Genomic DNA, 26,570 nt, shown 5'->3' with positions numbered 1-26,570 from the left:
GTTATTTCTGAACATGTGTTTAGTGTCCCCTGTTCTCTCTGTGTTTATAGCATGCAGTAATCAGAACAAGGACCTCTGATCCATCCTTTAGGATTAGAGATATGCCAGTGGGTGTTATCTCCCAGTTTCCATGGGCTTGGCCTCAGCCAAATGCCAGAGCTCAGTGGAGGCCTTCACAGAGCACATCCCCTGTCGCTGTTGAGGCAGGACAGGAATGAGAAGACTGACCAGAAGGCTGTGAGAGTAAAACTCCTATTTATTCAAAATACACTGTTATTTTATACAGAGCTTCTTGAGGACCAACTCCATTGGTTCTGAAGTGAAAACAACCCACAGCATTGGTGCAAAGTGCTTGACGCACAGTGATAGAACTTAACTATAAGCAATGTGAAAAACAAGAGTGATAAAGAATTATTTACATTCTTCTCCAGCTCTTTCCCAGGCCTTTTGCCTGGCTAGAAACTCTCAGTTTCTTTCTTTGACTGAATCTGAGACCCACAATCCCCAAGGGCTCTGACAGTGGAACAATGGGAACTGGAAGTGTGGAATTGGATATCCCTGTGCTTGGTCCAAATACAGCTTGATCAAGCTGAGCATGGTAAGTCCCTGCCTCTCACCCATGCCCTGCTTGCCACAGGTTGTAAACACCAACCATGACTACACTATCACAGACAATGGCTCTGGGGACAAAATAATCACTTGCCCATGCTGCTTAACAAAACCTTCCTCAAGTTTTGTGGCCTCTCCCACCACAGCTGATTTCACCAGGGAAAACTGCAGCTGTACCCAGACTTAATGCATCCCGGAGGACACATTTCCCACATGCAGGGCACAGCCTCCAAATATCCTTGTTACTCATGCAGTAACAACGCACTGGGGATACAAAATAGCCATCAGGCAACTGAGTCCTTTACCTGGGCATCCCTGTCATCATCTGCTGCAAAAGCAAAGGAGAATTTGTTGGCACTGTGGACTAGGGTTGAGTGGAAAAAGGACTGTTGCCAATAATGAAGCTGAGATCACTTTACAAGAAAAAAAATCAAGGACCAGTCTTACAAAACAAGTCCATGACAGTGGAACCCTATTTCTGTACTCTGATGGAACTGGTAATATGTCAAATCTGAAGAAACACTCTCACTTTTGAACTAACACAAAAAAGTTGTTTCAGATTGTCAGGGAGAGGAGTAGGGCCTTTCTTTGTGGATCTTAGTACCACCTTGTTTCTTAGAAAATGTGGAGGAGAGTGTGTCCATTGAGCAATATTCCCATAATTACATAAATATTTCTTTTTTGCCACTGAACATTCATCACAATCTACAGTAAAAACAAACAAACAAACAAACAAACAAACAAAGAAAAAACAACCCCAAACCAAACAAAACACAACAACAAAAAACCACCACATTTTCTCTTCCTATAAGGTGGAAATACATCCTCTATGTTCAATTCTGTAATTTTCACTAAAAGTAGACTTCCAGACTCCAGACTTGTTGTCTAAAATTAAGTGTAGCATGAGTGTCACTTGAAATTAAATTATTTTTTCAAATTTCAGTCTGACTAATCAAGTGATATAAGGCAATTTTGTTTTCACTCCCCCCAAGAAAGTGGTATTTTAAGAAATGGTATTTTTACAATGTTTTTTAAAGAAATGCCAGGATGTGCAGAAAGAAAGAGGAAGGCTCTGAGACTAAACAAGAAGTTATCAGCCTGAAGTCAGCCTGAAGACGGTGGATTGCCAAACTGAGCAATGCAATCACACTTGATTTATTTAACTTCCCTTTGATTTTTCAGACAATGGTGAGTTACAGATTGCAAAAAGGAAAAGGCATCTTTAAAGATGATCCATGTGCTGTCTTCAGAATGAAAGGTGGAAACCCAGAGCTTGATGCCAGCTCTCCAGGAAAGCAGAGGTTTTTGCTGCTTTGATCCAGTGATTCTCCAGCAATCCTACCCATCACCAGCACAGTGCATCCCTCTCCTTCCAGATGCATCTCCCTCTGGCAGGGCAGACCTGCTACTGTGAGCCAGACTGCCTCGACAGCCCTGGGTCCTCTGCAAGCTGCAAAAAACCTTCACTTGCAAGTCAAGGGCCCCTCCTGAAATCCTGCACTCCTGTCTTCTCTGCCACACAGTGCAATGGAACACTTCCAAGGATTGCCAGCATAACATTGCCAAGTTTCATGCCATGTATTTGCAAGTTATTATGTTTGCCATTTATTTTCATGGTTTTGTTGCTCAATATGTGAGCATTTGGATGAAATTAAAATCTTCATCTTTGCCTCCACCACAAAATGCTGGTTTATGCAGGGCCTTCCTCATAGGAGCAGCAGTAAATCTTTAAAAACCCAAGTGAAAACCAAAATCACCATTTTCATTTTGCTTGTATTAACAGGAAAACTATTCTTGTAATTCTTCCTTAGAAACTTTGGCCTCCATGGAACACACCTATGCCCTGAGAGCAGCAAGTAGTAAACTTTAGCAGGTGTGGGTTCAGCTGCAAGCTGAGACAGGCATTGCTGCTCTTTTCTGCACTACACCATTCAAGCCTGACAGAAAAGCCTACTGATGTCTCTTTAAGAACTGGACTTTCAGTTAATTGTAGCCTTTTTTAAAAGACACAACTTCTCTTTCAAAACCTCTGCTGCAGGAAACTGGTGTTTTCTAACTGCCTGGTAAGTTTACAACCTGCTAAGCTTTTCTATGTACAGCACTAATGATGGATTTATCCTTAGACTGGATCAACACATCCCTGAGAATCAGCAACATTCCATTCCTACCCATTACCCATGAGAAAGTAAACCACTCTCTCAGTATGGGGTAAAAACTTTTCATCTGCTATAAATTAAGGACAGACTCTTGCTTACTTAGCAGGTCACAATTTACACATGGAAATGCACACACACTTGCTGTATCTATCCATTGAATAGTATTTAGTTGTGCAAAAAGAAGGTGAGGAAATCTCTGGGTTTGCAGGATGGGTGTTGGCTTTGGAGTTTTGAGGTTGATGAGCTATCTTTGCATCCTAATTTTTCATTATTATCAACTTCTTTTCCTGTTTGAGAATCACACTGACACTTGCTATAAATCTTTTCCCAGCTGGGTTATATTTGAGGAACTAGTAAAACTTGAATCCAAGCGTCCTTAGCAGGTTCATGACTATATTTCATGTTCTACTTAAAACCAGAATGAACAAGACCTATATTTAGCTGAACTGATTGCATTGAGATACATGGACATCAGTATTTTTTTAGGTGCCACTGTGAATGCATCTCATTAAAATATTACAACACAGTTCCAAAACAATAGGATTTACTTTTTTTTTTTTTTTTAATTCTTGGGGTTTTTTAAACAAAAAAACTTGTATAAAAAGCTTAGAAGTGCAGCTGGTCAAAGCATCACATTGGCCTAGGAAATTGCTCAGCAGTGAAAGCTGACATTTCCAGCACTGGCACCAGAAGGACCAGTCACTACCCACATATTTCCTTTGGATTCAGCATTTGGTGGGAGTGGATTTGAAGTACTGGCCCAGGGTAGTCTGAAGTTTTAATGGCATTCTTCACAGAGAAACTGTTAATGAATTAATGGGTTATGGGTTCAGTTCTGTCATTTCCATTTTGTCTCTATAACCTTTGTGAGGTCCCTCACTGAGGTCTTGTGAGTGATATAAGGCCCTTGTCTTAGCAGGACAATGAGGGAACAAGTCTGATCCATGCAGATCCCAAGTCCTGTTATCACTAAAAACCAAATGAGAATTTTTCAAAGAAAATCTGAAATTGCACTAGATCTCTTTTCAGGTCCTATCTGTACTTATAGCCCAAGCATGATGCATATTTGCCAAAGGCCATTAACACATCATTTCTAAAATAGCCACTGAATGAAATATTGTCTGTATTAAGAACATACCTAGTCCTGCTCAAAGTTTTACTGTTTGCACTTCAGTTTCTTTACTCTTTAGGACACCTGAAACTAATGAAAATCTGTGTCATCCAGCATTATTATTTTGAAATTGAAGTTCAGTAATCAAAGCAAAAAATTGAAAACAATTTCTAACTATTAGAAATTGGTTTCTGACACTTAACCACATACATATAATTTTTGTTGAAGTTAGCAATAATTCTGCTGCCACCGGTAAGCAGAACTTCCTAATTTATGTGGGAGCCACTGTAAGAGCCTGGTTTTCACCATGCACACCCAAACCTCAAGATCTATGTTTTACAGGGCCAGAGTTAACACATTGCTTTCAAAATGGAAAAAAAAAAAATCCACCAACCGTTCCTGTCCAATTTTGCTTGTTGCATTAATATGCAATACAAAAATGTTAATATATTGCATTTTTCGTTCCTCTTCCTAAAGAAGTACTATGAAATAAGTCCCATTGTACATGAGGAAAATGGTTTGCTTTTGAAGAACAATTTGCATTTACCACATTTCTAACCATGGCATTTCAATCAGCAGGAAGGAGCACATGAACTCTGTGTCACTGAGGGCAGAGCGTGGTGAGTGGGATAGAGAATGCGAGCCAAGACTTTGGCACTACATAGGGGATATAATCCACTTTCCAACTTCAGCTGTCATTGGAACAGTCTGTTTCCCACCTCACTCAGTTTTAAGTCTCTGATAAATGGCACACGTTCGTCTCTGCCCCGTATCCAGCTGCAGCACAACAGTCCCACAACACACAGCTCCAAAACGCCAGGATAATGCAGGCAACTGAGGAGCTGCATTTCTCCCAGGAGGAGTTCACCTTTAGCCGATCAATTTGGTACATAGAAATGTCGGCAGTGTCCCGTGCTTGCCGGGCACGCCGGAGGTCACCGGCAAAGCTGAGGAAGCCGGGCGGCGATGCTCCTGTGACAAGAGAGTTCCCCCTGGTGCCGGACGCGAGCGGCTGTGCCCATGGGGAATCCCTGTGCCCCGGAGCTGCGCGGCTCCTTGCAGATAAGGGCTGCTTGAACCCCCGAGCTGCCGCTCCAGTTACTTTTCCCAGTCTCCGACCAGGTAGGAGCGAACCAGAAGGAAATGGTAAATCTGAAACGCTCCTGGAGCAGGTTGTTGAACCTGCTTTGTCCGCAGCCCTTTGCCGCCCGCTTCTCCCCAGGCAATTGCTGAGCAACGCAGATCAAGTCCACAGATCCCAGTCTGGGCGCGGCTGGAGCACAAGGCAGCGGCAGCATTCCCCACAGGAAAACGGGACCCGGTAGTGCTGATGGCCTGTAAGCAGCCAGGGTGGGGAGCTGGGTGAGCGTGCCCGGGATTTGCTTCTTCAGCGCTTCCTCGGGATGTCATGCTAGGTCTTCTGGTACAGATGAAGGACCTTCCCCTCACATCTTCTTTGCCCTGGAAGGATTGTGTCTGAGGAGGGTCAAAGCTGGGTTTGCCTGTTTTGGGAATGGCAGTATTAGAGCTGACTAAGATTTACCAGGTCATAACCCCTAAATGGCTTCAGAGCCCCTCTGCACTGAGTCTCTGCTTTATTATAGTCCCCCTCCCCCTTGAATTCCCAGCTTAGAAAATAGGCATCCTCATACTGTGATCAGCTTTTTCATTTTTCTTTTTTGGTTGTTTGGTTTCTTGCTTGTATTTTTTGTTTTGCTTTGTGTTTTGGTTTGTTGTTTTGTTTTTGGTTTTGGTTTTTTTTTGTGGTTTGTTTTGGTTTGGTTTTGATTTTTTTTTCCCAAGGAGGGCCTCATTTGAATCATTAAGGCTTGCCCTCACTTGGTATCTTGATCAGTTCCTTTTTCTTGGTCCCATTGCTTACCCTTGCTCTCCAGTTCCTCCTGGTAGTTCAGGTTTCAGGAGGCTATAATGAAGGGATGGACAAAATTCAAGTTACAACAAAAGCAATGCAGAATGCCCAGGCCAGGATTTACAGCTCAAGTCAGATTCAGAAGGTGCAACTGTAGACAGTGGCATGTATCTTTTTGCACAAGGCTAACAACACCTGGAGCCAAATATTTCCAGAGTCACCACACCCTCTCACTATCCCTGTAATCCCTTGCTCACACAGGACCCTCTGTCCTAAGCTTGCTCCATCATTCCTACTGCCACATCTTTAGTCAGTGCTTTCTTCGCATTTCCACCAGAAGGTGGCATTATTAAACTCCATTGGACCTGAAAGTCATCCATGGTTAAAGCAGGGCACCCCAGCCAAGCAAGTGGAGTCACAGCAAGTACAGAGTGTAGAAAATATGTTTATGAAAAGTAAGAAAAAATTAGTCACTACATTGTGCTGATGGAAGAAACATCAGTTTCTCTGAGGTTTTAGTTATCTGCTTGTGAGCAAATGAAAGTCTGTGGATGTAAATTAACTATAGGAAGTTTCACCAACAATTCACAAAGCACATCCTGTGATGGATTCCTGTGAATCACAAAGATGACAGAGATGCTCCAATGGAAACCTTTTGTTGTGCCTGTCACAGTGTTATTTTGGTGTCCTGAGTGGTTTCCCTTGCTATTAAAAGTGAACTGAACACTGTAAAAGCTGGCTGTACAGATTGTCTTGAACAGGCCTTGCAGTGAAAGAGCTTTTCCATGGGATAACGGAGTGCCTGGGCCTTAGCAAACATGGAAAGATTAGTAACCAGCAAGATCAAGTGTTAGTTCTTTCTCACTCTTGATCCTCTGCAAATACTTCAGTTTTTTAATTAGCCTCCTTTATATTACATCTGCCAGGGAAGGAATATGTCAGGAGAGACTTTGAAGATGTAGATGCTTAGGATAAGGCCAGTCATTTAATAAATTTTTAGAAGCTACCAGCAACTGAATTGTTTGAGACTTGGGGGCACCAACAGAAAGCACACAAAACACAAAGCCTTTACACCACACTGTCATCCTTCCTCTGTATCTAAACTCATCACAATAAACATAAAAGTGGCCTGAGAACACTTCTGCTTTCACCACTCACCACTGCCTTGAGCTTTTTTTTTTTTTTTTTTTCCCCAGAAAGACCAGCCTTTAAGAGGACTTCATAGTGATGCATAGGTGATGGCTGAGACACTTAGGAAAAAAAAATCAATCTCAGGTATCAACTGCTCTTCAGAGTGGAAACAGCGCAGACTTCTTAACTATCTGTAGAAACTGCTTGGTGACATTTAACAGATCACTGAATGTGACAAAGAAAGCTCCCTGCTGTGCTATTTCACATTTAAGAAGAATAAACTCGTCACCCCTAAAGGTACCCCCTGATTTTTTTTGCATCAATGATTTTTATTTTAAGTAAAATTCAGCATACAAAATGACTATTTCTGTCATGTTTGAGGTAAGAAGTTTCAGTTCTTTTTTTTAAATGAGGAGTTCTCTCTATAGCAGCTTTGCAAGCACAGCATGTAGAAAGCAAATTAGGCTGAGGAAAAGGATGACTGACATAATTTACAGAATCACCAGTGGATAGAAACAGTAGAATGCACGGAACTGGTCCACTGAAAGAAAAAAATGAGGGGAATTGCAGCTTAGCATTGAACAAGGAAAATATGTTTTTGGCTTAAATAATTTCCTTGTCAGCACAAACAGCTATCTTAGCCAAAGGGAATTCATGGAATTGAAAAGATTGAAATAAACTGTGAGTGAATCACCTGAGAAACAACAACAGTGGTGGTCTCTAAAACTAGGAAATTATTCACTTCCTTTTTTAAGTTCTCTCTCAGATTGCTCTGTTTTGGTGTAGGAAATTTGGAATACATTAAGAAGTCACAAAGAAAGGAACTGTACAATGAACTGGTAGCCCAAACACTTTACTACCAAGGAAGAATGGGAGCACAGATGTGCACACTATGATCCAAATTCACCTGAACAGCAAAAGAAGAACCCCACAAAGCCAAACAACACACAAAGGAGCTGGCTACCTGATGGAGAGAATGGTTTGATGAGAAAGGTAAATGTTTGTCCATCTGTGACTTTGGCAGCCTGGATCCACACAATCAATCATAATACTAATTCTTGCATTAGTTGTCCCTTTTTTTTTTTTATTGTCATCTGCTTCTCTTGTGGGCCAGCCTCTTCCAAACGAGCACTTGTCTGAATAATCTGTCCCAGATCTGGCCAGCGCTGAGATCAGACAGAATGGATGGTGCACTGGCATATCAGTGGTAAGTATCTAGTTAGTGGGTTAGGTTAATCTCTGTCTCCAGTTCTTCCTTGGGCAAAACTCTTATGCCTCCTGTTAAATGGCAAATTAATGATTAGACTTCCCATAAAAGATGGGAGGGGCTGAAATTATCTTCTGGTGAAAAGCAAAGTTTTTATGGTATGGGTTGTTCCACATTTTGTTTTTATTAAGTTCCTTCCTGTTGCACTTAATGTGCTCCCCCTACACACACCATCCCTTATAAAAGGTTAATCTCCTTCCAGTCAAGCCAATCAGGTTTGATCCACCCTGTGATTTATTTGGTCAGTGTTACTTATCCTGATACCACTTAGTAGAGGTTAAATGACCTCTTCTTCTCTTCCCCTGCAAAACATTTAATTTTACAGAAACAACACTGAGAATGCTTTCCCTTTTCCTCACAATCTTGCCATCTCCTGCCATTCTCCTTTTCTTAGTCTCTGCCAGGTTTTCCAAAAAGCATCTGAAAAAGACCAGCTGCCATGTGTTACAAGGGACTTCAGAGCTCCCCTGCTGGAGACTCAGTCCCTTCCACTCTTTTTTCTCTCCAAGCAATTGCAGGACCTGCACTCATAACATATTTCCTGTATTTTCTGCATGGTCTCATTTGCTCTGAACTTTCTTTTTTTTTTTTTTTTTTTTCTGTTTTCTCTCCAGTTTTCCTTGAAGGCTCTCCCAGCGACTCTGTTCATTGGTAAGCCATTAGAATGTATTTCAGGATTCATTCACATCCTCCTGATTTCCACAAACTGGTAGATAAATTTTTTAATCTTCATTTTCCGGAGTTCACACATCATAAGTTTTCAGCATAAGTAACTGCAACTATTTTTCTCTTTTTTGTGACTGAACATTCCTCTTTCTACAGAAACATTCTTGCTCAGTTTCCTTACAAAGACAGCCCTTCCCATCAGGGAATTTGGCATGAACCGAGTTGGTATTACAGCAGGTGCATTTGCTACTCAAAGCCTTCCAAAGAAGGACTGGGCAAAAGGCACTGTGCCAGGTAGGTGCTTTCTTCAAACTAGTGCCATATGGATCATTCTAAACTGGAATTCACACGGCTACAGACCTATTCCCTGATGACAGTATGCCTGAAAGATCAGAAGCATATCCGAAGTGCAGCCTGTGCGCTAAGGACAGATCTCAAAAGACTGCTGATGACGGTCAACACCTCTTACAAAATGTTGCTGCTGATGGGAAATCATTCCTCACCAAACAGAGTTCTTACAGGGTCAAAGAGATTTAAATCTTGATTCAGTTCTATTCACCTCTCCATCTGGAAATCAAGAAAATTTATCACTGATTAAATTCAAAGAAGATATCTAGTTTGATAGAGCTGAACATAATGAGTGGGGCAAGATAAGCATGCAGATGCATGGTGGTTTATTGAAGAGAAAAAATGTACATCCCAAAATAAGAAACATCCCAAAATAAGAAACATCAATGCCTAAGGGAGCATTGTAAAGAGCAAGAGGGTTTTTTTTCCTGAAAAGCATGTACTCAAAGATTTTCTGTCACAGTTATTGTGGCTGAAGAGCTGAACTTGTGGCTCTAGTGCAACAATATGTCAAAGACAAGATTAAGGACATCCTAACAGAGGCAAAAGAACAGCAAGAGGAACATTTGGTTTCTGTGAGCAGAGCGGATGAAATGAGTACAACAGTGTTGTCTGCTTATCTGATATGCACATCAGACTTTAAGGACTGCTAGTAAACTGAAGAGAAAATGTAAGTGATCTGCAGAGCAATAACCTGCACAGGAGGAACACCTCCCAGAGACCAACTGAAAAATCTACAGACTCAGCTTGTGAAAGGTCCTTCCCATACAATTGCTTTATTCTGGCAAAACCTGAAACCAGTAGATCCTGCATCTCGTGCTTCAGGATTTTCACATCACATTCACATCAAACTTTTCAGCCAAACAGAAGTTATTGGGCAGTGTAACAGTGGTCAGAGGCATACAAGATAGCAGCAAATGGCATAATTGAACAAAAGCTATACCTGTGTCTGGAATAACACCAGAGAGCAAACAAGAAAACATATAATCTCTTGTGGACAGAGATGTCTAATTCTTCCTACTCTCACTTCTGTAGATTTCTTGTTTCTGCTTCTCATTGTGTATTTTCAGTTTCTGCTGATCACAAGAAAGCAGTCTACCCATTGAGAAATGGCTCGTACTTTTGCTTCGCTGGTCTTTTCTGGGAACCAGAAGAGACCAGCACCTGCCAGCTGCCAGCACAGCTGTTCTGCTGGCAGGACTCACAACCATCCTGCTTGACTACCATATATCCCCTGTGCTCTCTTCTCCCTTCTCAGGATCCCCCAAAAGACAAATAAGGCCCATCTCACTCTCAAGAGAAATTCATAAAAGCTGCTGAGTTTCCTGGTGTGACAGAGAGTCTCAGTAAACCTCAGCACTTGGCACGCTCTGCCCTTAGACCACACACGTGTGCACATTCCACTTCTTATTCAGTATTCTGACCACTGTTACATTTTATCCTGGCCAGTGGTAGGAGGTAGATTTGCTGTATATAAAACCTGCAAACAGAAAACATTAAGCAAAAAGGTAGTGTGAATTAACATGCCTTCATTTCTATTTTTAGTAAGATAAGTAAGATTTAGGAAGATTGAGCAACAGTGATTAAAAGGAGCCTTCCCTACACTATCTATACAGCTTTTCTCTTCTGCAATTATATAATGCAACTTGCAAAATCAGTTATCTGTCAGACGAGGACTAGAAACACACTTCCCACACACAGACCAAGTGCCTGCCCTCTCTCTGCTCTCTACAGACGATTCTTTGATTTTTTTTTTCTGAGATTAAGAAAAGAACAAGGTTTCAGTTGAATGAGAGCTGAGTGACATCTATGCCTAGTGATATCAGTTTTAATGATTGTTGGATGAGATGAAAATGCATTAACTCGGTAACCAGTCTCCCAGTGGAAATTGGGGGTTTTTTTAAACATTATAAGATGTGTTTAATTCTATTTCTGACTTACAGGGACTATCTCTGATGAGCAGTGAGGAGAGAACTACTTGTGATACAAGTCTAAGGAAGTCAAACTTCCGCTAAGAGACACAGATACCTAGTGGTATCTGCTTTTTTACATCTGGCGAATATTGCTGTGTGGGCAGCACCTCCCTGGCAGAGCAACCTGAAGAAAAGCAAGAGATTCTGCACCCTTAGAGCAAAGAAGATTCTTCACATCATCTGAGAAGAAGGGAGGAGAAAAGGTAAAATTCATAAAAATCTAATGATATGTTACACATGATATGTGTGAATGTAATGCTTTTTCATTTAGCTTTTAGAGTTGCTCAGGTAATTTTTCTAAGCAGTTTTAAGAATTATTGCATCATCAGAAGTGGGTGTATTCTGTGAGCGCATGTTTTTAAGTATTCAAAGATATTATGCTGAACCCAGATTAAATTCAGGTATGTCTGGGTGTACTTGCAGTTGGGTGCAGCTGTCATTTCTACACCCCTGGTGTCAAATGGTTCTGTCCTTGTGACTTGTAAATCAGATTAAATTCCTCTCTGTGTAGAATGAAACAGAACTGTAGGCTGGAAAGGTGTCATGCTTGAGACTACACACAATATATCTCAGATTAATGATAATCAACATTTGCTGGTATGTAGCAGCAACATACAGGGTTAAGATAAGTAAAGTTAAGAAACTTACTTCTCTTCTGCTTTCCATTCATAAAATGAAGACAAAGGGGAAGAAGGTAGCTCAGGCTTAGAGTTCTGATATATTAGGCTAAAAAAATGCCACTTGTGATGTGAATAACACACACAAGTAAGAACAGAACTCAAATTAAATTCCTGGTATGTTAGGCTAAAAGAATTATGCTGTGATGTGAGTAACACACAGAGTCACAAGTCAGCAAGATAATTTCCCTGTGTCCAACGTGTCCAACTTACATCACTTAAGTTATTAGAAAAGAACATACATATGATGATGACAAATTCCTGTTATTCATTCAGCTACTGAAAATAAGCCCTTATTGAAAGCTCATTACAGCTTTCAGTAAATGTAATTTCATAAGAAAAGTCTGATGCATGTTTATCACTGTCTTCCTATGGTGGGTGACATATGCCTTATGGGAAAGGTGAGTGAGTGACATTCTGAACTGCTGTGAACAATGAGTTTGCTTTTTACTTTGCTCTACATGGAACTTAACCCTCTCTGATTTGCCACCTGTGCCCCACATCTTTCACTCCCATTTGCTTTCCTGTCATCCATTTGAACATCCCTTTGTGCTTGAAGTGCCAGTTGCACAGTGCTGCAAGGGCTAAGCACATGCATGCTAAGGACAGTACCTTTTTCAAGCATCCATCCCATAATGCTTACATAATGTCTGAGAACCTGCAGTGAGTCGGGTCCCGAGCTGTCACTAGTGATTTAGGTTTGTGGAGTAACCATGTGGTCTTGGTGCACTGAAAGTCACTGATATTTTTATATTCTTCCCTTCTCAGAACTGGGGGAAAAAACATGAGTTCTTCAAGTACAGAGTCCCTTGAAGTCGAACTCTCAACCTTTTATGACTATTATGATAGTTATTACGATGCTCCAAAACTGTGCAGTAAAGAAGGCGTCAGGAGGTTTGCAGCCTCCTTCCTACCTGTTCTGTATTCCCTGGTATTCCTGGTCGGGCTCGCTGGAAACATTCTGGTCATCGTGGTCCTCTTCAAATACAAGAGGCTGAAGAGCATGACTGATGTGTACCTGCTAAACCTCGCCATCTCAGATTTGCTCTTTGTTTTATCCTTGCCATTCTGGTCTTATTTCACAGTAGACCAATGGGTTTTCGGAACTCCCTGGTGTAAAATCATTTCATGGATCTACCTGGTTGGGTTTTACAGTGGGATATTTTTTATTATGCTTATGAGCATAGACAGATACCTGGCAATTGTTCGTGCAGTGCTTTCCTTGAAAGCAAGGACCACCTTCCATGGCTTGATTACTAGCCTTGTTGTGTGGCTAGTAGCTCTTTCAGCCTCAGTCCCTGAGCTTGTATTCAGAGAGTCTTTTAACGAACATAATTTTACTACCTGCAAGCCGAGATTTCCAGGAAATTTCACAACATGGAAGCTTTTTTCCACTTTGGAAGTCAACATTTTAGGGCTCCTAATCCCTTTTATAATCATGACATTTTGCTACTCCATGATCATTAAAACATTAGTTCACTGTAGAAATGACAAAAAGAATAAGGCTGTGAAGATGATTTTTGTTGTCATGATTGTATTTTTCTTTTTTTGGACCCCCTACAATATTGTTATTTTCTTACAACTGCTGGAATTTATGGGAGTCATTAAAGACTGTCAAGTGAGCAGGAGTCTGGACTATGCTTTCCAGGTAACGGAAATCCTCGGCCTTTTTCACTGTTGCCTCAACCCAGTCATCTACTTCTTCATGGGGGAGAAATTTAAGAAGTACTTGAAGATGCTCTTTAAGAACTGGCAGTTACCAGGGTATTTCTGCAAGTGGTGTGGAGTTCACACCACTTACCACGCTGAATCTACCAGTTCATTCCACACACAGTCTACAGGGGACCAAGACGCATTGTAACACATTTCAGACCAGCCACTGGACTCAGCAGCAAGCAAACTGACAACAGCAGGAACTTTGAAAAGCAGGAACTTTGAAAAGCTAAGCAAATGCAGACACATTTAACAATAAGCTAGTGCCAGATGATTACTTACTTCAGCTTTATTTGTGCCTCTAGATTTTCTGAGTATTATGACAGAAGGTGTCCCAAATGTGGAACATGGAGGATGGACATGCAAGGTTTCTCTGCTGTGATTACAAATCACTGCTCAGCTCTGTGCAAAGCACTGCACTGCGTGGCTTCTTTTTCACCACCATCAAGGCATTGGCCTGCATGGAGGGGCAGAGGTGAGACAGCACCTTGTCATCAGCACATGCACTTGGAAAATATATTCATGTATTTAAGAAGGATGATTTTAATCATACTTCTTTATTCTGCAGTTGATCTGTGTAGGACATGTTCACCCATGAGTCTTAGGCAGATATTAGCAGTACCTGCTACATTTAAATGTTTTGTCTCGGGGGGGTATGATATATCCCCTATCATTAAGAAACAGCACAAAATGTATTCTCTAAGTGCACAAAGACACAAAGCAAAACCATTACTTTTCATTGTAGCTGTGTTCACTGTGTTTTCTCTCAGGTTGACAGATATGCCTATATGTACGTGTATATATAGGCATTTTGAATTACTTTATCACTGTAATTTGGGATAGCAATTCTGTATTTTAACTAACATAGAAAATGTTTTGAATATTTTTGAATAAAAGTGTTTAAAAAAACTTATTTCCAGCATGCATGAATAAATTTGAAGCATCTTGGTTAAAAGTATATATTTTAAAATTAATGTCCTTTCTTCCAAAAGTACTTAACCCCAAAACTCAATTTTCATTCATTGAGATGCATCTGGCAAAACAAAAGAAAGTAAAAACAGAGATTGTGTAAAAAGGGTCTGTCATAACTTAGAAACCACACATAGAATCCGTGCATTTGATAACAGCCAAATGCAAACTGTGTGATTTCCCAGTAGCTACTCACAGGATATTATATATCATCAGAAATCTGTAACAGGAAGGAAACTTACACATCAGTGTTTAGATTTTGGCACAAAAATTACTTTAAGAGGCAAAAAAAAATCCGTACTGTGGTGACAGACAAAATAAGAGTTGAAAAATATGGATTAGAAGACATTTCTGGTGTGTCTTTTTGCTAGCCAACAACAATTCAGATCATTTACTATAAACCAGATGAATTATTTTCTTACACTGTTAATAATGAAGTGCCTGCTCAGCATTCAGCCAAAGCTGCAGACAGCAAACAAGGCATTAAAATGCATCAGGAAAGGGCTGAAGAAGAAATGGAAAAATATTGTAGTGCCACTGTACTCATCACTGTAAATGAGATGTAAGTGGAAGCTCATCTCCATGTGACGTCTCTCATGACATAAGACGGAAAATAAAATGCAGTACACTTAAATCTCTCACACACATGTATCCATCATAATTTTAGGAATACATTACCATTTGCAGTTTGCTGAGGATGACAAGCAAGGATCTGCATTAATGCAGATAATAATAATAGCTGTGGAAGACATTACTTGCAGTAAGAAAGAACCCTTATTTTCAAGAAAAAGACTATAAATTGTTACTACTCAAAACCTTAGAATCCACTGTGTAATCACTTAGGAAAAACGGATTGAAAGAGTGGGTTACACCACCCCTTTTTTGAAAAGGAAAAGGAAGACAAATTCAAGTGTGAGGTGCTTCAAATTCTCACAGATGACACTGAAGCCATCATAACATCCCAGGGTGGCACAGCACATCATCCTCACAGCAGGTGATGCTGATAGATGCTGATAGCAGAGGCATTGTGAACTGCTGAGATATGCACTTGTCTGGTGCACAGACTAACCTGGAAGCCAGACAGCTTCCACTGCAGCTTCTTTTTTCTTTGTCCTGCTTTGTGATCCCTCTAGGCAGCAAGAATGGTCCTTGCTTTCCAGACTAAGGGAAAGGCTGCCTGTGCTGGCGTGGCAAAAATGAGGGTCAACAAGGAACAAGCAAGCTGTAGGCTCTTGACAGCTGTGATGTAAGAGACATGCAGGGCAAAGAGTGGTATCAGGGAATGGCTTGTGGGCTATTCCAGGTCTGGGCAAACCCTGTGGTGAGGGAGGATGCTGTAGAATTAAGTGGGTGCATCCAGCAGCCACGCAGCAATGCCACAAACAGAGCCAGTGCAGAGCCCTTCTCCCACATGAAACCCAAATGTGTCTCATGTCACAGCTCGGCTTTGTACCCTATGGCCTGTGCACATTTCCCTTGGTGCAGAGGGTGCCTGGTGCAGCCAGAACCCCTCCCAGGTAAATGTTGTCTTGTTCCTCTGTGCCATATAGCCTCTTCCAGTTGTCCCAGTAATATTCACAGCTGCTCAATGCATGTGCTGGATGAGCAACTGAGCTGAGCTGAGCTGAAAGTTGAGCTCTTAGCAGCTTTGCTGCATTGGTGCAAAGAGGTGCTCATGTTAAATTGATGGGTTCAGGAAGTCAGGTCCTGAGGCTGGAGCTCATTGAACATGGGTGGCTTCCTCCTCTGTCACCTAAACAAACCCCCCCCTCCCACATGCACCAAGCTGCAGTGGACAATGCCACTCCTCTTTTGAGAGAGGGCTTTGAAATCTGCTGATGAGAAAGGATGAGATTATAGCGTTAATACAGACAAACCTAAAGTAGGGATTTTCAAAATGTCACTTGATAAAGGTGTTATTTTAGCTGAACAAGAGTTTCCAGCAATGAAGAATCTATGTACCAACCCACTGAGCCATGAAATTTGAGTGAAGGCAAAGACATTTGAGTGAAGCAAAGCTGACTCATTCTTAAAGCCACATTTTTACCTCAATAATGATGAAAAGATAACAATTTGACTGTTTTTTTATTGGTGCTTAGGCCACCACAGTCACTCCCTAAACAAAAAGCTGAATTACGCATTTACTCTGGAGGACAGTTTTACCCCTTTTAATGGTGCAGGAGCAGCATTGTGGTCTGCAGCCTGCTCCCAGTCAATCCGCTCCTCTCAGTCTGAGAGGCAGTGAGGAATCACAGTTCTCTTTCCTAGACTGCAACTGCTTGTCACTGTCCCAGCCCTGCACACCTGCTCTGAAGGGGAGTACAAAACTGCCAGCACGGTTCTACATGACTCATTTTCCTGCAAGAGCTCTTAATTCTTTGCAGTTTTATCCAACATCTCTCTCCTAACACAACCAGAGACATCTCCATCTGACTTGATTTACAGTTAGAAATCAAGGGCCATTTAATAATATCAATCAAAATAATCAGTAAAATAGTGGTTAAGGCAATGCCTACTGAAAGTTCTACTTTGCTACTCCAGTCATGAAAGGAGAAGACTGGAACAGTAGTGAGATTTGTAGCATTTGTATAACTGATGAGACCATTCAAAGGAGAAGGAGTGGTGGTTGTATCTGCAACCATCTTACTGTGACACAGCAAGTGCCAATGGCAATCATGGAGAAATCAGTCCTAAAGCAGTGAGCCCTATCACTGAGGAGACACCAAGTTAGAAGCTCCCAGGGTGATTTTCTTTCTCACAGTCATCCAGCAGCAACATCCATCACAAAAAGGAACAAAATCCCATCTTATGGGACAGTCATTGAGTCAAAGACAATTCTCACAGAAATGAAGCTCAAAAACAAAGAAGCTCTTTATCTGTTCCAGGTCAACAAAACTAAATCCTCCATGTTAATGCAGCCCAAATACATGACTGATGAATGGATTACACTCCTTCAGTGTTTGTACTTTTTAAATTTATTTTTTATTTTTCAAATCACGATTGAAGAGTTGAAGTTTCACTGGGTTTTATTGTTTCAAAACAAGTAACAGAACACATCCAGCATAAGTAACTCTGTAACTGCATAATGCAAGCTCTTTGTAAATTCAAGTGTTGCAAAATAAAAACTGCTAATGCATAAGATTTTTTTTTAAATCCAAGATTTTTGCTTTCTTGCATTTAACAATAGCAAGTAATCAATAATCTGATCTGCAAGAATCAGATCTTTTTCCACAGACACAAAACACTTATAAAAAATACTCTTGGTGATGTAAGACATGTAAGACAACAGAAACTGAATGAAGATGGACATGACTAAATGCACTCTTCTTCTCAAGGGAGACTAGTGGCATACAATCAGCATTTTCTAAGAAGATTCAAGCAGCCAAGTTCAGGAAGATATTTTTGTATCTGGGACAACAGGTGGACATCCCTGCATGAAAAGGATATTTGTTTCTGTTGCACAGGAACTTTGCACTCCTTAAAGAACCTCCATAGAAGTACTGTGGTTTGGGCAGGACAATGGAAGAGAGGGGCCCTCCCTTGCATTTAACTTGTCACTACTACTCATAAAATGAGAGAGCAGGACTGCCTCATAGTAACACAAATGCATCTAAATTAAAGTGAGGAAAGACCACAATACATCTCTCTACTTGCTTGTAACTAGTAAGCTGAAATTTGAGCCCAAGCAAGACCATGACTGCAGGCTGAGTGAGTGACTTGCCTTTTCTGCTACCAAAGTATGTGGAAAAGCTGCAAAAAGTGCATAGAAGGGATAGAAGGATGGATTTTGCTGTTGCTTACACCCTTTTTGCTCATTTACAGGCACTTGGGAATGGAAAGAAAATATGTCTGGTTGATTGCAGGGAGCAATGACGTGTTCTGCAGGCTCTGCAGACAAACAGCACTGAGAAGCTGCAGAGAGCAGCTCTGCCCTTGCTAGGAAGAATCTTGTTTACGCTTTCTAGAACAGCGAAACCCATAGCATGAGGTGTCACACAAAACCCCCCAGTCCTACAGAGAAAGGGCTAAAGGGTTTACTAAAGGAAAGATTTTGGCTGTTTTCCCCTCAGTTCTGCTTTACCAGCCCATCCTTGCACAGTGCAGGTCACTACTTGCTTCCTTTCCTCAGAAATATTAGGGAACCTCAAAAATCTCCCACGGGAAGGTTGGAGCCTGTCTGCTGCTGCTGCTCTGGCTTTTTGCATGAATCTCCCACACCACCACCTCATCTCCACAGTCACACGGAGTCAATCCATTCACTTCCTCACTGGCTTAAGCTCACGTTCTCTGTGCACAGAGGTCACACAGTGCAATGCCCATCTTGTCACAACACTGCAGAGTGTTTTCTTTTTGACAAGGCAGTTCCATGAAGATGTCCCAGCTCACTGCAGGGGAGTTTGACTGGATGACCTTTTAAAGGTCCTTTCCAACACAAACACTTCTATGATTCGAAGAAAATATGGAAAGGGTGAATTTTTGATGGTAGGTGCACTGGCTAATGATAAACACATTTTAGCCTAAAATTTCCTCTACATTTTCATTTCATCTCCACATTAAAACTCTTTTTGAGTAAACCAAGCCTATTTGTCAACATTACTTCAATAGAGTATTTCATTAATTCTGCTCTGAATTCTTACTATAATTTTATTCTGATGGGGGAAATAATTTCAGAAATCCTCATGTAACCAAAAATTGTAGAAAAAAGGATTTGTCTTATTTAGCACACCTAAGCATATTAAATAGAATAAATCCACCATATTGCCCAATAAGTAGCTCATTACACAAATCCATAGGAAAATACCAGACCATAGGGAAAAAAGCTAGCATTAGAAGCAAAATTTCAGTAAAGTGATGAGTGCTGAAAACTACTGGAAAAAAAATAGGATTTTTTAATGTGCCTTTTTTTTTAATCTACTGCCAATAGTGTAAAAGACTACAGCATTTTATAGACTCTATCAACATGACACTGTGAATAGAATTTAAACAATCAAACATCATATTAACATTTATGAAAGGTCAATTCTTAAGTGATAACTATTTACAATTTGCGTCAGAGACTGAGAAAGTAAGGTTAGTACTAGATACACAAGGTTCTGCTGAATTTTAATTTGCATGTTGGTTTTTTTTTTAAATTCCAGGAATGGGTTTGCACAGAGGCAGATCAACTACTAATAGTGTCAAAAATGAAGGGGGAGAAAAAAAGCCCACCTTTTCTCTACGGTAATTCACAATGAAGACCTCAGTCGTAATATGATCAATAGAATGTGACCTGAATTTTAGGAGGGCACATGCCAAATTCTTGAATTGTCATACCAGCATAATTCAGTGGGTATATAGAGGCTTCCAGGTTCCTAGAGAAATGTAAATAAAGCTCTATAATTGTTATCTAATTGTACAGAGATAGCTGTGGAAGAGCTGATACTGCCTAACAATGGAGCAAATAGGCAGCTAGTATCAATGTTAATTCTTGGGACACCTATAAAGTCTGCCAAGTTTTCTAGACCTGAGGCCACAAGATTTCATAAAGTTACTCCTTTTGCAAAAGCAAAATGAAACACAGTAAAAAAAAGAAACAAACAAAAAAAAAAATCATTGGGAACTTCACAACAAAAGCCACAGCTGCCTGGTCAGGGAATGGCACGAGGTGTGAGTGTACTCCAACAAGAGCAGAACCCGGTAGGTGAGACCTCGTACAGACTCAGCAGCCAGATGTGATTTGAATGAAAATCTGTTTCTCCTTTATGACTGCAAATGCAGAGGCTCCCACACAGACAGACTGTGGTGCACAGGGGCAGAATGTAATTGGCACCAGCTGTATTTGTGCAGACAATGGTCATGTTTAGAAAAAAATCCCATGTTTTATTAACACTGCCTTACTAAATGCCCTCCACTGTCTGCACTGGCCTCCTTATCATGGTGGTGCAGACTTCCAACCAAGCAGAAGTAACCCAGCCATATCAGCACCTCTTAATCTCAGTTAATATACCCAAACCAGACTGTACTAGCCTAGTCCTTTACTTCTCCCTGAAAACAAACTAACAAAATCTATTGAGGTTTGACCTTTAATTTTGCAAGGGATGTTGGTCAATCTGAGTCTTGCATTTGCCAAATAGAAATCAAAACTCTGCCCTCCTTTGTAAAACAAGGAATTTTGGACATGAAAAGTACTACAATTAGATACTATTACAGAAACAAAAATCTGTGTATTACTTGTTAGATTTGTCTCAAGACATCAAGAACCATGCACTCTCATTAACCCACAGCCCAGAAAGTTTAATCTCCTTCCACAGAAGACTTCAAAATGCATTATTCTAAACACGAGTCTTCAGTTTTGAGCAATATCTACCAAACATTTCTCAGCCAATGGGTGATTGTCCTGAATCATGAAGGCTTGAAGACTAAACCCCTACCTCTTTTTAACTTGCTTGCCCAATTTAACTGAGGTTTTGACATTTGTAATCAGCAGGGGGTTTCACCAATTTGCATGAACGTACTAAAACAGGTAACAGGAAAAAACAGAACTTCACAAGAAATGATAGGAACATGATTTCAAAGCCAAACCAGCATCACAATTTTGCATCAAAAGGTCTACAGCCTGATAACAAATGAGCAAGCTCTCAAATCAGAATACACTATGGAGCACCAACCAAGGCTGTTGAATAGACCTTATACTTTTAAATTCAGCCTCTGAGACAAAAGGGTTCTTGTGAACTGTGCCAAAACCTTGACAAACTCAGAGAGAGGAGAAATCTTAGCAATCTCTGAAGGTTCTTTCACCCACCTTGCAGGTCAAGTACAACAGCATGGTTATGTGTCCAGAGAAGGTGCTTGCTCACCAGCAACCACAAAGAAAGTAAACCAGAGATCATCCAACCTATTGTTTTGTGAAATGAAAATAGGTGATGCCTATCAATGACTGACAGAACCAGCATGGTTTCTATCTTGCTCAGATGAAATGAAAGACAAGATGGTGACAAGCAGGTGGGGAGTAACGACCAGCAGAGCTGATACTGATGGGCATTCCCCATTCTTGCAGTTAGGTAGGTTTTTATTAGCATTTGGATGAATTTTCCCCACACTGCACATCCAGTCAGGGGAGCCAAACCTTTACTACAGTTCACCTCCCTTCTTTCATGTAAAAATTCTCCACTTGTAGCTAAGAAATCTGAAAACTTCAGAGCTCAGCATCATTTACCTTTGCCAGTTTAGTGAGATGTAAGGCCATAGCATGTAGCTGAAAGAAGAAGAAATTATTTGCCTTCCCCTCTCCAATGCCAACCTACTTAGTTTAAAAAGAACAAAAAATCCCCAATAAACAAAAAAAAAAAAAAAAAAAAAAAAGGAAAGCAAAACCAACACAAAACCAAAACTAAAAAAGAACCCATCCTTTACCCAACATATTAGTATGTTTCCCCCAGCCTTTACTAGGCTTCACATCCAGATCATACTTTGTAACACTAAATATTCTTTTTTGCTTGCAGCTCCATAGTGCTTAAATGACCCCAGTTACAGCACTTTGTACTGTACCTACAGTAACTGAAGAAACAACTTTCATGCAAGTCAAGTATGCTACTATTGTGAGCTCTTTTCAGTATCTTTGCATGGAATGAATTTTTCAGAATTTAAAAGATAAAATCAAAACCACAACAAAAAGCCGCCTGGCTCATTTCAGCATAGGTAGCATCTGCTCTTGCATATAATTACTGGCATCTGTCCAAGTTCTCATTTCCTAGGATTGGTGAAAAAACTTAGTTTTGGGGTGGTAATGGTATGTGGTCCCTTTTATCACAATAAAAGACATTAAGAAGAGTACAAAATTTGGCTAATCCACAGAGGATCTACCTTTTTATTTTTTCCAGCACCTCTGAAGCCTTTGAATCAAAGTAAACAGACCCGAAGGGTTAGACTAGAAAAAGTTAAAAATGGGCAGCTTGCTGCTAGCTGTTTCTGCTAAACTTTCCTCTACTTCAAGAACAAGCTAGATGGATTCAGTGTTTTAAACAAAGTCATGTCTGAAAGTGTCTCTGGCCACAGACAAAAGCCTCATGTTGTCTTGACTTCAGCTTTTGAAGTAGACACTGCTCTGGATCAAAGGACCAGTAAAGCAACACATAGGGATGGGGATACAGAAGACAACAGACAATATTTTGCAGGAAATCATGCTAACATTTCGTGAGTTCAGTATAAGGTCCTTGGGTTCTTCAGCACATTGAATCTACCTATTTATTATTAGTACAGACCACATCCTAAAACTGAAGGGGGAAAAGCAAAACAGCTTAAAAGAAAATATCTAAAGTGCATGCAGGATCCAGACCCATCCCTCAGAGTTTAAAGTCTTCCAGGAAGCCTTGATGGTACAGCGGTGTTTCAACATCCAGAAATACAATTTCACATGGAAGACACAAGAAAAGAGTGCCAATTTTCTTCTGCACAGTTTCTGTTATCCCATTTCTGTTTGCTGTGAGAAGAGCGACTAACACTTTTAGGAAACAGAAGAAAGGTTGAAAGCTCAGCAACAAGCAAGGCATGAGGAAGGTTAGGAGGAAACTAACAGTTTATTTTTCTTCCTTCTCCTCAACAGTTCATTCTGTGCTTTGGACAACCCCTTCACCCATAGCACAGGAACAAAACCAGATCCCACAGCCACAAGACACAACAGCAGTTTACCCTCTCCCAGGGCAAGTGCTATTGAACAAGTCCACAGCCAGGGCAGATTTCTAGCTAAATGTAGACTAGAGATCCATAAAGGGTGTTCACTCTGTACACCTAACTATGATGAACTTAAGAAAAGGAACCTCTGAATGAAATTCGAAAGAAAGAAGACAGGCATAAGCAAGCTGTATGCACAGGCATCTTTATCCAGCTTGCAAATTGCCAGTGGTTAGGTGGAAGGACTGGAGATCAACATCATTTTAGACAAACAAAGACATGTTGAAGGAATTTTTAAATTTCTCTACACAAAAGCCTTCCCTACTGTGAGAGGAAGAACCAGCAAGAGTTCAGGAAGAACGAAACAATAAATAGGTAAGAACTTCTTACCTACAGCATCAGAGGGATGAGTTGCTGGGCATCTGCCCACACTGGTCCAGATCTGTACTCTGGCCCACATTTACAAACACTGAAAATGCTCAGTTAATATTAGTATAGAAGCATGAGCCCTACAGAAGCACCAAGTTTAATAAAAATAGTGCATAGACTTACAGTTAATAAGAAAACTTAAACAGGAAAAGCCTTTCAGATCGTAGATATTGGCAGCAATCTCCTACTGAATTTGCACTGATATTCAACAGATCCACTCTACTTAACAAAGGTACCTTCAGCTGGACTTTCAAACTCAATTCTCAATTTCATTAGGGTGCTGTTTTTTTCTCCTCTCTTGTCTACCAAAAGATTTTAAAAGGCTAAATTACGGTCATGCAGCTGTAAGCACAACACCAGAGTACAAGATAGCAATCTTACTGTGATGCTAGCACAGGGTCTGCTATCAAAGTGTGCTGGGGAGTCTCAGGAACAAGAGACTCTCTGCTTCCCATTCCAACTCTATGGAGTTACATGTGGTACCTTCATAAGAACCTGGCTTTGGAGCTATGTATATCCTTGCCTCCTGAGGGAGAGGTGTATGTGCTAAAGCCCAAAACAGGAGTTCTTAAATATATCCCAAATTCCTTAGCCACACCATATATGCTAGTCAAAGGGGATTGTATTACCTGAAATAAGCTCTGGTTCTGTGAAACGTCTTGAAGTAACACAGAGCTTCAACATTTCCCCCATAGCAGGGGAAGGTCACTACTCCCATATTTGAAAACGTAACAAGGAACAGGAAATATCTTCTGAAAAGGGATTTTTAGACATATACACTTTATTCAGCAGAAGCATAAGAAAGATCTTTGTGATGTACTTTTCCAACATTTTTCCATTCAGCCCATGGCACCAAGTTCTAGGATAATCTATTTCTGCCTAGTTTTGCCTTCTTATTGAAGGAGAACTACTAAAGCAGATCCCATTCTGCAGTTTCCAGTTTCTTCTGTCACACCATCTCCCAACTAGTTTGAGGTTAGCTGCTATGCCTTTAAGTCCCAGTCTGCAAGACAACTTTCTTGCAACTCAGTTATTTCTATCAAAAAGATGCTGTAACACCTGGACCAAGTCATTCAGGAGCTGGTTGCCCTTTCACATCCTTGCGAAATCTTACCCTGCACTTCTTAAGACTTCTCTAAACAACAGTTAAAAGAGAGATAAGAAAGAGAGAGGGCACAAAACAGCTCAGAGCAGAAATACACACTTTGTGTTGGCTGTGGACAGTGAAAGTGATACCTTTCTCTGTTAAGAAACACACTGAGAATATTTAACAATATTCATTTATACAAATGGTGTTGCCTCAGGGTAGAGAGACACAGGGCTAGATCATCTCTTACAAACCTTTCATCCTGTGTTATCTGGTAAAATGTTGTCACCTTCTCAGCCTGTACAATAACAGCATCATCCCCTTCAGAGCACACTGCCAACGACAGGAGTATCATTCTTCTGTAATTGTCATTTCTGAACACCTGACACATATGTGTCAGGTGGATAGTGCTTGCTGTCCAGGCAGGATTATTTCTAGTCACTCCTGCAAGTATTCAAACTGTGCAAACAAAAAATGAGTATTTCATCCAAAAAACTGCAAAAGAAAACAATAGGCATTGTGAAGCTCCCAAAGAGATTTGATATCAGGAGATTGGAGAGCTGTCTGCACGAGAGAATTACAAAATGCACAGAGAGTCTAAAGGAGGACAAGGTCAAGCCTCAATCCTCTCATTCAGGGACTAGAAAATGTTGACTAACACTTAGTAAGGTAGTTACATTATTAAAGAGTCTCATATATAAGTTAAGAAATAGAATTCAACTATATAGCACACTGCCAGTTCTTGTTCTTCTATTTACCCATTCATCCCAAATAATCACATTAAAAGGCTTTCATTCATGCCTTTCATTCATTCATGACAGGATTATAGATTAAGTTTATAAACCCCACTCCAGAGAAAAAAACATATGAAAAAATGAATAAATTTGTGCTAAGCTGAGCCATGACAGCTACTCTATAGGTAGATTTCAACAGGCATCCCCCCACAAAACTGAAAGCATTTGCCTACCTACCAGAGGGGATCAGTGTGAAAATTCTGGTTTTTATGAACTAATTCTGACCAAATACCATACCTACACTGTCTGCCAAAATCAGAAAGTATTGTGCTCATTACTCAGCTCCTGTGCAAGCAAAGCACTTGCAAATTCCCAAGCAGCTGCATCAGGAAAGATCTGAGGACCCATAGTTTTAGCATTAGGAATATTCCTTCTTGCCAGGCCTTCAGGAGGCAGGAGGCAGCTGCCTCCACCATAGGAACCATCCTGCTGAACTCCAGCACTTGGAATAGTTCATACAACTACAGCACAGGTATTAGCCAGGGGTCTGACAATGCTTTCACACCTTGCCTTTCAAAAACAAATTGAAACTAGACCCACAAGTGCCTTGCCCACTGGGTCAAAGTGAGCCAGTTAACTTCCTATGGCCCCTCTACTCTTACTCATTTGCCCTCAGTCAGAAGGTTTAATTCTGATTACATTTCCACTTCGGACATGGCTGAACTGCATCTGTGGACAGGTTAAAATAACTGACCTGCCTGAGGCTGCAAAGGAGGAAATGCCACCTTAGGAAATCTAAGGTAAGTCCCAGGCATGTGGTGTGGGCACAGTGCCCCAGTGTGGGCACAGGCAGGCCAGAACACCCGGCTGCAGACACATCCTTGGGTAAAGCAGCAGCAACTGACAACAGGTTCATCCTAAAGCTGTATTCTGAAGGTCCTTTGTCACAGGGACCTCCCTTCTGCATGGTCAAATAACATCTCCAGCAGTGTTTCCATGTAGGTAGAAGAGGATTAGTAATCAGGGACACAATTTTCAGCTCTTTTCTGTAGACAGGAGACTTCATTGAAAGCAGTAAATAGGCAAGTATACTAAAGAAGCTATCTAGAGCCCTACTTGAAAAACTTTAAACCCATTCTTTTCATGTTGTTACTGTTATTCTTAGAACTAATTAGATGCAT

General features: G+C 40.7%; 1 protein-coding gene across 2 annotated transcripts; it reads left to right on the top strand.

Moving 5' to 3' along the window:
* The first annotated feature begins 5,076 nt into the window (after positions 1-5,076).
* Positions 5,077-21,831, top strand: LOC110471060 (C-C chemokine receptor type 4). 2 transcript variants are annotated; one of them, XM_085573297.1, is made up of 6 exons: positions 5,077-5,213; positions 6,943-7,174; positions 7,664-8,084; positions 8,967-9,104; positions 11,102-11,334; positions 12,577-21,831. In XM_085573297.1, exon 6 carries the CDS (start codon positions 12,593-12,595, stop codon positions 13,667-13,669), a length of 1,077 nt encoding a protein of 358 aa, XP_085429423.1. In that variant the 5' UTR covers positions 5,077-5,213; positions 6,943-7,174; positions 7,664-8,084; positions 8,967-9,104; positions 11,102-11,334; positions 12,577-12,592; the 3' UTR covers positions 13,670-21,831. The 2 variants fall into 2 exon arrangements, with proteins under 2 accessions (XP_085429423.1, XP_085429422.1); XM_085573296.1 differs by having other exon boundaries at positions 7,664-9,104.
* The last annotated feature ends 4,739 nt before the right edge of the window (positions 21,832-26,570 follow it).

Source organism: Lonchura striata, chromosome 2 (assembly GCF_050655825.1).
Source record: "Lonchura striata isolate lonStrDom1 chromosome 2, ASM5065582v1, whole genome shotgun sequence".
Classification (NCBI taxonomy): Eukaryota; Metazoa; Chordata; class Aves; order Passeriformes; family Estrildidae; genus Lonchura; species Lonchura striata.
The sequence above is the reverse complement of the archived record's forward strand: the minus strand, read 5'-3'. Positions and strand labels throughout refer to the sequence as shown.

Bases quoted from the DNA above. Each gene is read 5' to 3' on its own strand.
- LOC110471060 (XM_085573297.1), top strand. From the start codon at position 12,593: ATGAGTTCTTCAAGTACAGAGTCCCTTGAAGTCGAACTCTCAACCTTT.